Source organism: Bufo gargarizans, chromosome 4 (assembly GCF_014858855.1).
Source record: "Bufo gargarizans isolate SCDJY-AF-19 chromosome 4, ASM1485885v1, whole genome shotgun sequence".
NCBI lineage: Eukaryota > Metazoa > Chordata > Amphibia > Anura > Bufonidae > Bufo > Bufo gargarizans.
The window spans coordinates 96,284,877-96,300,956 of NC_058083.1; the positions used below are offsets into that span (position 1 = coordinate 96,284,877).

General features: G+C 42.0%; 1 protein-coding gene across 2 annotated transcripts in view; it reads right to left on the reverse strand.

Annotated features, from left to right (window-relative positions):
- The window catches only part of LOC122935126 (saxiphilin-like), a 133,900-nt gene that overhangs the window by 111,661 nt on the left and 6,159 nt on the right, over positions 1-16,080 (reverse strand). Inside the window, exons 3-4 of one of the 2 annotated variants that reach the window (XM_044290889.1) lie at positions 9,163-9,271; positions 7,180-7,260 (exon numbers count right to left, since the gene is read on the reverse strand). Coding sequence is in view for 1 of the 2 variants with exons in the window: in XM_044290890.1 (XP_044146825.1) it covers positions 9,163-9,271 (109 nt within the window). In the remaining variant the exon portion in view is untranslated. The remainder of the gene's footprint in view (positions 1-7,179; positions 7,261-9,162; positions 9,272-16,080) is intronic. The other variant, XM_044290890.1, reaches the window with a different exon arrangement.

The following is a 16,080-nucleotide window of genomic DNA, read 5'->3' on the forward strand; positions in this document are numbered from 1 at the left end:
ACATGGGAAAGAATAATGCAAGTCACCCGTACATACTAAATGTAAAAAGGGGTCTGGAGTGTAATAATATTACAGGCTATAGCTACTAGAGAGGGGTCGTTTATGTTTGGATCATTTTGAGAATGATCTGAAGTGATCTTCGTTAATGGGAATCATGTATTTCATTTTAGTTTCATTAAAGCAGTTGTTCAGTTTTAGATTTCTTTGTTACGTTTTGCTAACATTTAAAAAAAATGTTCCTTCGTCTAAATATTGCTGTTACATAATTGTTATGACGCCCCCTGGTGTTCTTTTGATTTCCTCTCAGAACATCCACCTACTGTGTCCATGTACTGTGTACACATTACTAGTATGCCAGTCCCATAGTCTGGATCTTGTATATTGCTAGTGGAGTGATTCTTTCTATTGCAGACCAGCCAGTAACAATCTCACTCAAAAGAATCTTGCTCAAAAGAAATGAATAGAAAGCAGATTTTCAGTTTTTGCTTTTATGTTTTTACTCCTTGCCTTCCCACAGTCATAACTGTGTTATTATTCTGTTCGCATAGACTTATGATGGCTTGGTTTTTGCAGGAAAAGTTCCACTTTCTAATGGCACCATTTATTATTTCATATGATGTAGGTGGAAACTGGCAAGCAATTCCTAATTGAGTGGATTTGCTGAAAAAAAAAAATAATAATAATTCCACCACAGTTTTATGGATTTCTATGGGTTTTGTTTTTTTCAGCGTTCCCTATGCGGTAAAACTGACCTGTTATCTTCATTCTCTGGGTCAGCAAGATTACAGCAATACCACATTTATATATTTTTCTTGTATTTTAATACTTAAAAAAAACTTTGGAAAACATTTATTTATTTGCGTTGATGTGAGGGCTTATTTTTTGTGGGGTGAACTGTAGAATTTACTGATACAATTTTGGAACATGCATGGCTTTTTGATCACATTACCAAATTAAAAGAAAAAATAATTAAAAAAAATAATGAAGCAGTAATTTTTATTTTTTCCATTATATAGGATAAATATGCTTATATTTTAGCAATATGGACATTTTAGGATGGATGGTGCAAATAGTCTTTTTACAGTTTATTTATTTTTATAATTAACATGGGGAAAGGGAGTGATTAGAATTTTTATATTTTTGTCAATTTTTATATTTTTGAAAACTTTTTTTTTTTTGCTTATTTTAATTCCCCCTAGTCAGATCACTTTTCCCACAGACTGTAATTATTTATCATTGCAACATATGGGTCATTCAGTCTGTTCCTATGGGGCACTACCACAGGCAAGGCTCCATAGGAACAAAGTTGTGACAGGCTTCGGAGCCTCATTCTCGGTGTGGGGGAGCCATTTGGGCCCTGGGAGTGCAGTGCTCCTGGGGAAAGACCTCTCAGATTCCATTGTCATAATTGACCATGGTATCTGATTGCTACATTTCCATGATTGGCTTTATCGCCAATAAAAGACATCGAGTGTCTGCTGTGTAAAACATCAGGCACTAGCGGCCATAGCAGAGGTCAGGAGGGAATTAATCCTTTCAATGCTGTTTGCCTCTGTTTGAGTGGATCCATTGTGGTATATGTTTCAGCGCCATCTTTGGCAATTCAGATGTACAGCCCCAGTGGGAAGACCAGCAGAGGGGCTAAAAGTGGTCAGAACACACACTAACAAGTATGTCACAGCAATAACTAGACAATGGATGATATTATAAATGATTAAAAAACTGAACATCATGGGAGCTATGAAATATGAAAGGATTGGATTTGTTACTACGGACATTTAATGGTTTTATTTTCCACTAGCTTTGATAAATCTCATCCAATGTGTTTTTTTTTTTAAATCTTTTTTTTACTATTCAATTCTACTGGTTACTGCTTGTCTGTATAGACAGTAAATCAAGGTGTGCGCTATATAGCAACTGCAATGAATGGGAGTTAACAGAAAAGTGTTAATAGACTAATGCAATTACCAAGAAGAGATGGAGTGCCACACCATTGGGGACCAGGAAATAGTACGATTCCTGAGTACATGCTCATACACTTGTGTTCAAAATAATAGCAGTGTGTTTAAAAAAGTGAATAAAGAAAAATCCTTCTAATAGCTTCTATTTCCATACACACAAATGCATTGGGAACACTACACATTCTATTCCACATCAAAACATGAAGCTAAATATATCAAATTTGTGTTGTTCCTCAAAGAAATTTAGGAAAAGTGAATATTAGACTGTTAGATTGTATTCTTCTTTACAAACTATATAAACTGAAAAATGTTTGAAGATTTTGCTTTCCTTTGAATCACTTAACTGATATTTAGTTGTATAACCACTGTTTCTGAGAACTGCTGTCCATCTGTGTTGCATGGAGTCAACCAACTTCTGGCCCCTGGGAACAGGTATTCCAGCCCAGGATGATTGGACTACATTCCACAGTTCTTCTCTATTTCTTGGTTTTGCCTCAGAAACTGCATTTTTGATGTCACCCCACAAGTTTTCTTTTGGATAAATATCCAGGGATTTGGCTGGACACTCCATAACGTCAATCTTGTTGGTCTGGAACCAAGATGTTGCACGTTTACTGGTGTGTTTGGGGTTGTTGTCTTGTTGGAACACCCATTTCAAGGGCATTTTCTCTTCAGCATAAGGGAGCATGACCTCTTCAATTATTCTTATGTATTCAAACTGATCCATGATCCCCGGTATGTGATAAATAGGCCCAACACCGTAGTATGAGAAACATCCCCATATCATGATGCTTGCTCCACATGCTGACAAACTGTCTCCAGCCACTAGACCCAAAGGGAACAATCTTACTTTCATCAGTCCATAAAATGTCTCTTTAGACCAGTTAATGTGGCAAATTGCAACCTCTTCAGCACATGTATTTTTTTCAACAGTGGGACTTTGCAGGGCTTCTTGCTGATCGCTTTTCTTCACATAGGTGTCTTCTAAATGTAACAGTACTCACAGGTAACTTTAGACCTTGTTTGATCTTCCTGGAGCTGATTGTAGGCTAAGCCCTTGCCATTTTGGCTACTCTATCCATTCGAATGGTAGTTTTTTGGTTTCTTCCACGTCTTTCAGGGTTTGGTTGCCATTTTAAAGCATTTGCGATCCTTTTAGCTGAGCAACCTATCATTTTCTGCATTTCTTTATATGTTTTCCCCTCTTCAATCAACTTTTTAAACAAGGTACACTGTTCTTCTGAACAATTTCTGGAACAACCCATTTCCCTCAGAATGTCAGAGAGAAATGCACTGTAACCAGCATGTACAACATTTGCTGCCTTCCTTAAATAAAGGCAATAATTGCCACCTTTTTTAAAGACTGAATGACTTATTTTGAACATGCCCCTTTCAATAAGTGAATTACACAGAATCAGCAGCATACATGGCATGACTGTTAGGTCCTTAGGATTTATATTACTCTACTACACCCAGGCATGGCATTCAGCCGGTTCGCTCTGGTGTTACAGATCCGGTTGTTAAAATTACCGCCAGATCGGAGAACTGGCTGAATCCCGATCTGGTGCGGTGGGAGATGAGCGATTGCATTGTGGAAGCGTTCATCTCCCTACATTCATCCGTATCACCATCCTCAGGACGGCGATGCAGATGAACACTGCTGCAGGGCAAGGGATGTTCCTCTGATAGGCTGATGGCATAAGGCCGCTGCAGGCGGCATGATGATGTAATCGCGCCACTTGAGCCGTACAGCGTGGGAAACGGTCCGGAAGAGGCCTACATTGCATCGCTGACAGGGTGGAGGTAAGTGTTTTTTTTTTTTTTGCTTTTCTGTGGTGAAACTGTGGGCATTGTTTGCACATATGCAGCACTATGGGGGTATCTACTGGCTGCATGGCTATATGGGGGCATCTACTGGGGGCATTACATGGCATATCAGGGACACTTTGGGAGCATCTACTGGGGGCATGGCTGGCACAAAGGGGACACTATGGGGGCATCTACTGTGGGCATTGCTGGCATATGGGGACACTATGGGGGCATCTACTGGGGACATTGCTGGCACATGTGGACACTATGGGGGGCATCTACTGGGGACATTTCTGGCACATGTGGACACTATGGGGGGCATCTACTGGGGACATTGCTGGCACATGTGGACACTATGGGGGCATCTACTGGGGACATTTCTGGCACATGTGGACACTATGGGGGGCATCTGCTGGGGACATTGCTGGCACATGTGGACACTATGGGGGCATCTACTGGCGGCATTGCTGGCATATGGGGGACACTAAGGGAGCATCTACTGGGAGCATGGCTGCCACAAATGGGACACTATGGGGGCATCTACTGGGGGCATTGCTGGTACATGGGGGACACTATGGGGGGCATCTACTGGAGGCATGGCTGGCACAAAGGGGACACTATGGGAGCATATACTGGGGGGCATGGCTGCCACAAAGGAGACACTATAGGGGCATCTACTGGGGGCATTTCTGGCACATGGGGGACACTATGGGGGCATCTACTGAAGACATTGCTGGCACATGGGGACACTATGGAGGCATCTACTGGCACATCATTGGGGACACTATGGGGGCATCTACTGGGGACATTGCAGGCGCATGTGGACACTATGGGGTCATCTACTGGGGGGACATTGCTGGCACATGGGGACACTATGGGGGCATCTACTGGGGACATTGCTAGCACATGGGGACACTATGGGGTCATCTACTGGGGACATTGCTGGCACATGGGGACACTATGGTGGCATCTACTGGCACATCATTGGGGACACTATGGGGGCATCTACTGGGGACATTGCAGGTGCATGTGGACACTATGGGGTCATCTACTGGGGACATTGCTGGCACATGGGGACACTATGGGGGCATCTACTGGAGACATTGCTGGCACATGGGGACACTATGGGGGCATCTACTGGGGACATTGCTGGCACATGAGGACACGATGGTGGCATCTACTGTGGACATTGCTGGCACATGGGGACACTATGGGGGCATCTACTGGCACATCATTGGGTACACTATGGGGGGCATCTACTGGGGACATTGCTGGAACATGTGGACACTATGCGGGCATCTACTAGGGACATTGCTGGCACATGTGCACACTATGGGGGCATCTACTGGGGACATTGCTGGCACATGTGGACACTATGGGGGCATCTACTGGGGGCATAGCTGGCACATGGGGCATCTACTGGGGCATTGCTAGCACATAGCAAACACTATTGGGGCATCTTATACTGGCACATTATGGGGACACTATGGTGTTGGAGGGGAGGAAGAACACTATAGGGGCATATTATATAGGCACACTATGGGGGCACTAAGAGGGGGTATTTATACTAGCACATTCTGGGGGACACTATGGGGGAATCTTATACTGGCACATTATGGGGGCACTATGGGGAAGAAGAGAGGAGCACTATGTGAGCATTTACCAGGGGCATCATATAGGGGTGTTTTATATTTAAACACATTATGGGGGCACTATGAGGACATTCGCTCAACTGGGGGCACTGAGGAAATTTTTTGTACTGGCACAAAAAACTGGAGCATTTTTGAACTAGTGCACATTATTATTGAAGGTGGCATGTCAGTTGTTAAGAAGGTAGGAGGATGATGATTGGAGTCTAAGATATCTTTTTGTCAAACTGCAGAGACAAGAGATGGGTGAAAAATCATCATGGCGGTCTGCTCTCAAATGAGAAGATGAAGAAAGAGAAGGTCTGCATCAGAGGAGAAGTCACTTGATATAAGAGGTATGTGGTGCTGTATTCTGGATAGCACAGAATATAATGTGTATGCAAATATGTCTTTAGTGCTAGGTACAAATGTGTATAAAATGTATATGGTGTAGGTAAATCTACTGTAAGTGTAGCCTAGGGGTCATTTATATACTGTATGGTATATATTGTATATGTGATTATATGAGTGTAGTGTCTATATAGTCTGTTTATGTATGCATACCTCCGAACCATCCCAGATCTGGCATAACTATGTACTGTGTGGGGGGTACAATGGAGACTAAGCAGGGTTGGGACATGTACAGATAGGCATTGGGAGGAGTTAAAGGTGTGGGCCAGTGCTGGAAAAAAAATAATAATCACGCAACACTGATAGTTTAGCTCCTGAGGCTTTTTAAAAGTTTTGTGGTATGTGTGTGTAGTGTATACATAGTGTAATTTGTGTATGTGTACTATGTATATGGTGTATTTATGTGTATGTGTGTTGCATATATATTGTGTATGTATATGTAAACGTGTCTTGATGCCGCGTATTTGCCGTTGAGTAGGGAACCTGTTCTTAAAAATTTGAATCCCACCCCTGACTACACCTGCTAGTAAATTATTTGCCATGTAGAAATATCATTTCTACCAAAAACTGTGCTTGATCAGTTTATTGATGTCTGACTGCTAGTATTTTAACACAACCCTATGTGTTTGTATAGAATTGTTATCAAGCCTTTACAATGGTGATGAAATGACTATGACCATGCCCTAGTATACAAGCAAAGATGAACTGTCTGCTGCAGAGAACATGAAATGTCAGCTTGTTGTGTGTTTCCAATGTGTGAAAAAATGTTTATAATAAAAACCTGATTTCACAATGCTTTGTGTATGTGCATTTATTGCCCGTCATCATTGCAGTGCAGTGCTCAGGTATAAACCGCTACACTAATCCCCATAGAGATATAGCCTCTAATGAGATTCATTACTAGTTGTGCACAAATCTTTCTGTGCTTTATTGTAAATGATTTTGACCATTGGAGTTTAAAAAACAATGGCAACCACATGTAGATTGACAGGTAATATATGACTTCTATGTATATTCATGTCAATTACAACAATTTACTACATAAAATAAAAAAATGTGTCTAAGGACATGTCCTATCTTTTTGTAGAACAGACATACGGACATATGGAAACAGAATGCACACAGAGTAATTTCCGTCTTTTTTGCGGACCCTTTGAAGTGAATGGTTCCGTATACAGACCTGTTAAAAAAACGGAACAGAATGGAAACAGAAAGAAAATACGGTCATGTGCCTGAGCCTTTACTTTGATGTTCTTCACAGGTTAGATATTTTTGTCCAGGTGGATTTTTGTACCATCAATACCTTCTTCATTAACACACCAGCAGTAGGCGTGCTGCCATCACATTGCATTGGTTTATACTGTACTTACCTGTTTCATCACACTTGTGTTGTCCGCCTTCAAGTATATGCTGATGTTCTTTTTGACAAGGGCCCTGATTTAACTTGATATCTGTATTAAAAAAAAAATTCTGTCAAAATGAACTAAATTTGGTTTAAATGCTACATATTCAGCCAATAGCCACATAATTGATTTAACTGCTCTGCTAGTTGAGAAAATATTACAGTGCACAAAATACTTTAAATCGCTAAAATACATGTCTTACTGCTGAAATGTCCGTACTCATTGCCTGGATCTCAATCTTGACAAATGTTCAAAGTACTAAAACTTTGGTTGATAAAACTTATCAGAAACCCTTCAATTGAACTATTTCTGCCTAGTAGACTCCACTGTTAGAAAGACTATCTTGAATTTTCTAACGATTCATATGGTCCAACATGTAAGAGTCTAGTATTCAGGGCAATTAGGGCATAGTGATTGAGAGCATGATAGGAGTCTCCATTGAGGGCTGTATTACACTGGTCGCTCATTAGCGATCATCTTGCAGAGTAATGCTGCCGCCAATTGAATCGGGCAATTCTGGTTTTTAAAGGGGTTCTCGAGGAATTAAGAAAATGAAAATGCTTAAATATTAGTTTATTATAAATATATTCCCAAATACCTTTAATTAGTTATAATGGCTTGTTTTGTCTGGGGAGGAATCATTAGGAGAAATAAAATGGCCACTGTCCTATTAGTCCACACAAAACCTGTCCTAATCACACAGGAGGACAAGTTACTTCACAATACTGACCTAAAGAGCTGCCTCATTCTCCTCTCTGCTCTGCCTGTCAGGGATTATGATCCTGATACAGCTGATAGCATGAATCTCTGTAGGAATGGAGTTCATGAAGAGACATGAAGTACAGAGAGGATGATGGGGTGTGGATAACGAGCAGCAGCACTTATACAGTCTCCGTTACCACAGTCTGTCCTGTCTATCCTCTCTATATTTCATGTATCCTCATGAACTCCATTCCTACAGAGATTCAGCTGAAGATCTTATCATATGTATTCAGGATAATAACTCCTGACTGGTAGAGCAGAGAGGAGGATGAGAAAAGGCTTTACCTCAGTGTTCTGAAGAAATTTGTCCTGCTGTGTCATTAAGACAAGTTCTTTGTGTAGTAATAGGACAGCGGCCATTTTATTTCCCCTGATGATTGCTCCCTAGGCAAAACAAGCCATTATAAGTAATAAAAGGTATTTGGGAATATATTCATAATAAGGTAATATTTAAATATTTAAATTTTCTTAATTCCTGGAGAACCCTTTTAATGTGTGCTTAAAAATCAGCACAATATGCCGCCACTAGACAACATGGGGACGAGAGATAGCATAGTAATCGCTCCTCTCCATGCTGTGGAGGAGATCACTGCATGTAATAGCAGCAGTCTCCTCCGCTAGCAAGCAGGCAATTGACGGAAGGGAACACTTCCCTCTCGACAATGGCTTACTCACTCAGCCTGTGTAATACAGGCTTTAGTAAGGTTAAAGCCTGTATTACAATTTTATTGGCCAAAAAATCGGCCAGTGTAATACAACCCTACACAAGTTTGTCTCTTTTCCTCCGTCAACTTTTTTGTCTGATTCCCACAGCTGCTTAAAACACTACAGGGCCTGTTTTCAGTTCCCTTCTATTGTATGCCCATCTGTTATCTACTTCTTTTACTATAGCTGTCCATAGATTGTAACAGAAGAACTTTTCCTCCTGACTCCCCATATACATGGATCCTCAGCTCAGCATGAAAGTGTTTCCAAAGAATCCTTCTTTCTGCTGACATCTGCCATGAAGAAAAAGTTAGGTGACCAGTGCCACCATACACATTAGATCAGCTGGTCCCTCTGAAATCTTATGTGTATGACCACCTTCAGGCTGTAGACTAATCAGCCTGGTTTAATCAGTTATATATGGTATTAACAAAAATGATGTTTTAGTAATGAAAAAAATCCACATATGCGGTTACTACTAACCTTTCTTGGAAATATATGTTTCGGTCATGATGGGCTTCAAATGAAAAGGTTTTAATGAAGCTTTGTAAATATCTTCACTATCCAGAGAAATAGCATCTGCTTCTCCAGCCTGTAAAACAATACTTTCATCATTGAATTAGTTGATCACAGCAATCCTGAGCGATCAGCTAAATCTATGGGTGAATACATCAACAAATGTTTAATTTCCCTGTAGTGCCTCAGCAGGATAGATTGAGGTAATTAATTCTGTGTGAATCAGGTACTCATGTACCTGGCCAGCTACAGCACATGCCCTCCTATATTCACTGCTGTGGCCCACATGTCTCCTACGTAGCACCTGCTCTATATCTTAATCAAAAACAACTGGAGGAGAAGGACAGAATATGACATCTATTGATGGCCACCACAGAGGGACAGATTTTGGGATAATATATTGCACTGCACTGTGGTTTATGGTTCTGATGGGACAGTATTTTGAGCTATGGTATTGCTGACCCCACCTACAGTATTTGTGTTGCCCTACCTTCTGTCAATTTGGACCCCCTATAACATGTGGCCACTTTTAGGATTTGTTTCCAGGGCAACTTTATGTTCCCAGTCCGCCCCAGCCAATATCAGATCACTGGGGTCCAATTCCAAACACCCCCGACCATCAGCTGTTAGAAGTGGCAGTGGCACTCTTCCTAGTTCAGTGATATTATGTTTATTGACCGCATAGCATATTTGCTGCTCAGGCTCATTCAAGTGAATGGGTCTGAACTGCAATACCAAGCACAGCCATTATACTGTACAATTTAGGGCTCTGTGCTTGGTTCTGGAGGTAGGGAGAACCAAGTTTTTAACTCAGTCGTTTCCACAAAGACACCCTTAAGATGGCCCTGCATCATGCAGGGAAGTTAAATGCAGAGAAGTTAAATTCTCCTCCCCACCTTCCACCTTCAGTGTTTTTCCTGTCTCTGTACAGGACAGACGTGCAGAGAAGACAGGCTTCAGGCCAGAAGTGTAGCAGAGAGGTTTCTGCAAGGTAAGTTGGTAAAGCTAGTAGCTCACTGCCACTTTGTTGCACACCTGCCAAGGTCTATGATACCCAGCAGGGTTAAGCCTTCCTTACCCCATCACTGTGGTTGAGAGAAGGTTACTAGAGATCCCATGCTGGCATGCAAAGAGAAGCCTACATCTACATTTATGAATTATATTAAAATGATTGTGAAGGAGGAGATAGATACACTGTACAGTCAGCAATGTCCAGCTTCTGTACATATTTTTCTCCTAAAAAAAAGGAAGGAAAATATCCAGAGAACTAATGGATTTGGATTTTGATGAACCATCAGATTCAGAAAAGTTTGAGGATAAGGAGGAAGGTGAACAAGATGACTCCTCATTGGATGAGAAGGAGAAATATTTTTTTTTGCTTTTGAGGATGTCGAGCATTTATTACAGCTGTATTTATTACAGCTGTACATAGCACTAGCGAGATCGAAGAGGTTAAAAAAGCAAAAGCAGTGCAGTATACCATGTTTAGGGGTCTAGAGGAAAAACAGAAGAGAGTATTTCCTGTGCATGAGAATTTGAATAAATGAATCCAGTATGAATGGGCTACCCCGGAAAAAAGAACCTTTTTACCAAGTGGGTTAAAGAGGAGACGTCACTGAAACTGATTTTGAAAAGTGGGATGCAATTCAAAAAATCAACGCTTCTGTGGCTAAGTTAATTCAAAACAGTGACATTCCGTTTGAAGACACACTTCAGTTAAAAAGATCAGATGGACAAAAAAGCTGAGGGAACTATTATAAGAAGATGAAAAGCAGCCACTTCATATTAAGACCCGGTGTATCCTCAATCTGTGTTGCTAGGTCCCTATGTATGGGGTTAGACCAGTTAGAGGTCCATTTGCCAAAAAAGACACAGAGAGATCAGATTATCTCTTCTCTGCCTTCACTGAAGATGGCAGTTGGATTCCTTGCAGATGCTTCAGCCGAAAATTTTAAATTAGTTGCCAGTGTTTAAGGGCTAAGCTAGGGCTAAATTCCTCTAGAAGGGTATTATGGCTCAGGTTTTGGAGGGAAGACGTTGCATTTAAAAATAAAATCTGCTCTATCCTCTTTCATGGTCCCCCCCCCCCCCCTTTCAAGTATGTATTTGGACCTGACTAACACATGGATAAACAATGGAGGGATATATCCTTTAAGAAAGATAGATACCAATTTCAAAATACATCTGATAAAGGTAGAACAGGTCGGTGGAGTTACAGGAAAATAGGTAGAGGTAAACTTTTTCTCTTCAACCCCGGTCGGCATCATCTTCTAAATGATACCAGCATAGTGGGAGGTAGGTTGTCGAGGTTTGCTCCTCAATGGAGAGAAATAACACATAATCAGTGGGTTATTCAGATTCTTAAAAAAAATAGTAGAATGTTCTTTAATCCACACACATTTTGATTTACAGACCTTTCCTCAAGATCACTGCAAAACAAGCTGTTGGAGAAAGTGCAGGATCTTATTACTCTAGACGCAGTCATACAGATGCCTCCAGAGGATCATTTAGTGGGTCACTATTCATTACTTTTTATGGTGAAAAAAAACTAATGAGGATTAATTATTAATTATTTAAAAAGTTCATATCTTACAGGCGATTCAAGATGGATTCCATAAGGCCTGCTATACCACTGATTTCAAGAAATGCAAAGATGATTACAATAGAACTGAAGGACAGGCAATTAGGTTACTGGGACCTCATCGTGTATCCCAGCAGTTTAGTGGGAATTCTAATACTAGCAGCAGCTAGTATTACAAAAATGGAACAGAAGTCTTTACAAATTGGATCTGTCAATCAGGATTCCCAGCCAGGTAAAGTTATCCTTGAAGTAGTGGACGGACATCTTAAATTTCAGCAAAGGAATATTTTCAGACCTACTAATATCATAGCTACAAATGCAAGCACCCAGGGCTAGGGAACACACGTCGGAAATGAATCTTACCATGGATCTTGGAACAGAAGAATGGCAGTATGGAAGGCGATATAAGTTGCAAAGACATTAGTTAAAGGCAGGGGCGTAGCTAAAGGCTCATGCGCCCTGGTGCAAGAGTTCAGCTTGCCACCCCCCCCCCCCCCCCCCTCACTTCACTCAGCGCTGGTGTACCTAGCTTTTCTGCTGCCCAAGGAAAAGGTCATCAATATCAGATCGGCAAAGTCCCCCAGCACCCCCGCCGATCAGCTGTTTGAAGAGAGGGCAGCACTCATATGAGAGCTGCTTTCTCTGCTCTGTTCACCTGTTCGCCGTAGCATTTTCAGTGATGAGCAGATAAACAGAGCAGAGAAGGCAGCACTTGTACAAAAAAAAAGCAGACAACCCCTTTAAAGACATACTTCGAAAATATGATATACAGCGCTACAGAACATACAGGGTAATACAGCCCCACATATGTACCTCTTCCATCCAGTGACTTCTCTTCTCTGATGTAGATATTCTCTTTTCTCTTCTTCTCCTCTCAGACTAGACAGACAAATTACTTTCCTACTAAACAGACATCTTAGTTCACTACTTTCTCAACACCCCATCCTGCCACCTTCAATACTGTGCCCACTGTGCTCCCCAACACTTTCCTGCAGAAACAGTCCCTCTAAAAATACTGGTACCACACAGAGTGTCAGTACAAAAACACCCCTTTATATTGTGCGCCAGTACAAAAAATACCCCTTTCAGATCAGACCCCCATATAAAATCCTAAATGAGACACCCATCTCAGAACAGACCCCCTTAAGACCTCTATGTCAGACCCCAGTTATAAACCTCAGATAAGACCCCCATTAGACCTCTCCAGACCCCCCAGTCAGACCTCAAGACCCCCATTAGACCTCTCCAGACTCCCAATCAGATGTTTATACCCCCATTAGACCTCTCCAGACACCCAGTCAGACCTCCAGACCCTCCATTAGACCTTCCCAGACCCCCAGTCAGACCTTTAGACCCCCCCATTAGACCTCTCCAGACCCCCAGTCAGACCACTCCAGACCCCCCCCCCCCAGTAAGACCACTCCAGACCCCCAATGAGACCTCCAGAACCCCCAATAGACCTCTCCAGACCTCCAGACCCCCTGTGAGACCTCTCCAGAACCCCAGTCAGACCACTTCAGACCCCTAGTAAGACCTCCAGACTCCCCATTAAACCTCCCCAGACCCCGAATAAGACCTCCATATCAGACCTCAGATCAGACTGTAAAATAATAAAATAACTTACCTCTCCTCTCCCTGTCCTGGTTATCTTCTCAGGTCCTGCGCTGCACAGTTACATGACCTCCTGCAGCATCAGGTCAGAGTGCGCTCTGTACATCCTGACACTGCGGGCAGCCAGGACACAGCAGTGCGGAGAAGAGAAGAGTAGGTAGGATGAGGGGTAAGTGCAGCGCTCACAGCGCTTCACCCCCGCCTCCTCCTCCTGCATACTAGTGAGCGCTTCCATTATGGAAGCGCTCACTAGTATTCCCTTTATAAGATGCATTGCATCTTATAAAGGGAAAAGTACAGTACCACTGGCTTAGGGGCCCGGTCGCAACTGCGACTGCTGTGACCCCTATAGCTACGCCACTGGTTAAAGGTACTCATCTAAATATATATTCTGACAGCAGAACTACAGTAGCGTTTGATCAACATCAGGACGGTACAAGTGGAAAACAGCTACAGGAGATAGCGAACAAAATATTCAAGTGGGCAGTAATACATCTCCTATCCCTAACAGCAATACATGTAAAAAGAGACAAAAATCAATAAGCAGACTATTTGAGAAGAAAGAAAATTCATCCGTGGGAGTGGGCTTTATCTCAGGAGGCCTTAAATTTGATTACAGAGAAATGGAGCATGTCAGAAATAGACCTATTCATGTAAAAAAAAAGAACAAAAAGAGGAAATTTTGTTCCTTATACCCGATGGATCCCTCTAAAGGCGGAATCAGGATCTTTATTATGCTGAAGGTGAAACAAAAGATCAGAGAGGAAGTGAGACAACCCCTTTTAAACCTCTGCAAATTGAAATCCAGCACTGCTTTAGAGGTCCCTTCTAGTGATGATCGAGCATGCTTGGCCGAACACCAGTTTGGCTCGAGCATTGCGATGCTAGGCACATTGCGGTGTTTGGCCGAATACCACATGTGCTCGAGCGCCATGCTCGAGTCGCCTCCCCGCACGTTTGTTGGCTGCTATGCAGCCAATAAATGTGCAGGTAAGTACAGCCACTCACTGTAATGCCGTAGCCATGTTGGTTACTGGCAATACAGTGATTGGCCGGCCGGAACGCGTCATCGGGTGCTATCAGAGAGAGCTGTGCTATAGAAGGGACAGATAGTGTAGGGAATTGAATTTCAATTTTTGGTGAGGCAGGATTGGTGTTAGAGACCCAAAAGTCCTTTTAAGGACTATTGTTGTGTCTGGCAGCAATATATATTTTTAGCACAACCTGCGCTAAATTGCATGCGATTAGAGAGCCAAAAGTCCTTTTAAAGACTATTGTATCTGGCAGCAATATATATTTTTAGCGCAACCTGCGCCAAATAGCTTGCAATTGTTTGGCCCCTGCAGACAGCGACATTATCTGCGCTACATCTCCTGTGTAACGTGTGCGCAGCCTAAAAATATCTGTGACATCCAGTGAAATTTTTCCCTATACGCTGCGGACAGTGACATTACCTGCGCTACATCTCCTGTATAACGTTTGAGCATCCTAAAAATGTCTGTGACATCCAGTGTACTTTTTCAGTAGACGCTGCAGACAGCGACATTATTTGCGCTACATCTCCTGTTTAACGTGTGTGCATACAATATCTGTGACATCCAGTGTACTTTTTACATAGATGGTGTCCGCTGCGGACAGTTACATTACCTGCGCAACATCTCCTATATAACGTTTGCACATCCTAAATATCAATGACATTCAGTCAAATTTTTTCGCTGCTTGTGACAGCGAGATTACCTGCACTACATCTCCTGTATAATGTTTGCGCATCATAAATATCAGCGATATTCAGTATAATTTTTTCAATGCTGGTGGCTGCGACATTACCTGCGCTAAATCTCCTGTATAACATTAGCGCATCCTAAATATCAGTGACATTCAGCCGAATTTTTTCGCTGCTGGTGACAGCGACATTACCTGCGCTTCATCTCTTGTATAACGTTTGCGCATCCCAAATAGCTGTGACATTCCCTGTAATTTTATATTAGCCGCTGGTGACAGTAGCGATATTACCTGCGCTACATCTCCTGTATATCTTTTGCACATCATAAATATCAGTGATATTCCCTGTAATTTTTTATTAGCCACTGGTAACAGTGACATTTCCTGCGCTACATTTCCTGTATAACGTTTGCACATCATAAATATCAGTCACATTCAGTAAAAGATTTGCACCGCTGGTGACAGCGACATTACCTGCGCTACATCTCCGGTATAACGTTTATGCATCATAAATATCAGTGACATTCAGTTAAATTTTTTATCTTCTGGTGACAGCGACATTACCTGCACTACATCTCCTGTATAACGTTTGCGCATCATAAATATCAGTGACATTCAGTTTAATTTATTTGCGCTTACAAGACCTGCGCTACTGTACGTGTGACATACTTGCAAGCATATATACCATTTAATATGCCGAAGGCAAGCAGTAAGGGACGAGGAAGTGGCCGTGCTGCTGATGGTGCATGCAGAGGCCGTGGGGTGAAACTGCGCCTGCTGCAAAAGCACAAGAAACGTAAAAGGTCTGTGAGCAAAATTTTAAATAGAAATAAATTAGAAAACTGTTCCACATTCTATTTTCTACATAAATAAATGTAAGAATTAAAACCGGCATACCTCTTTGACTTTTATTCTATCTCTACTTTTAAATTGTCACTACCAAGTCAGTACACCATATGGGTGTGTTTTTT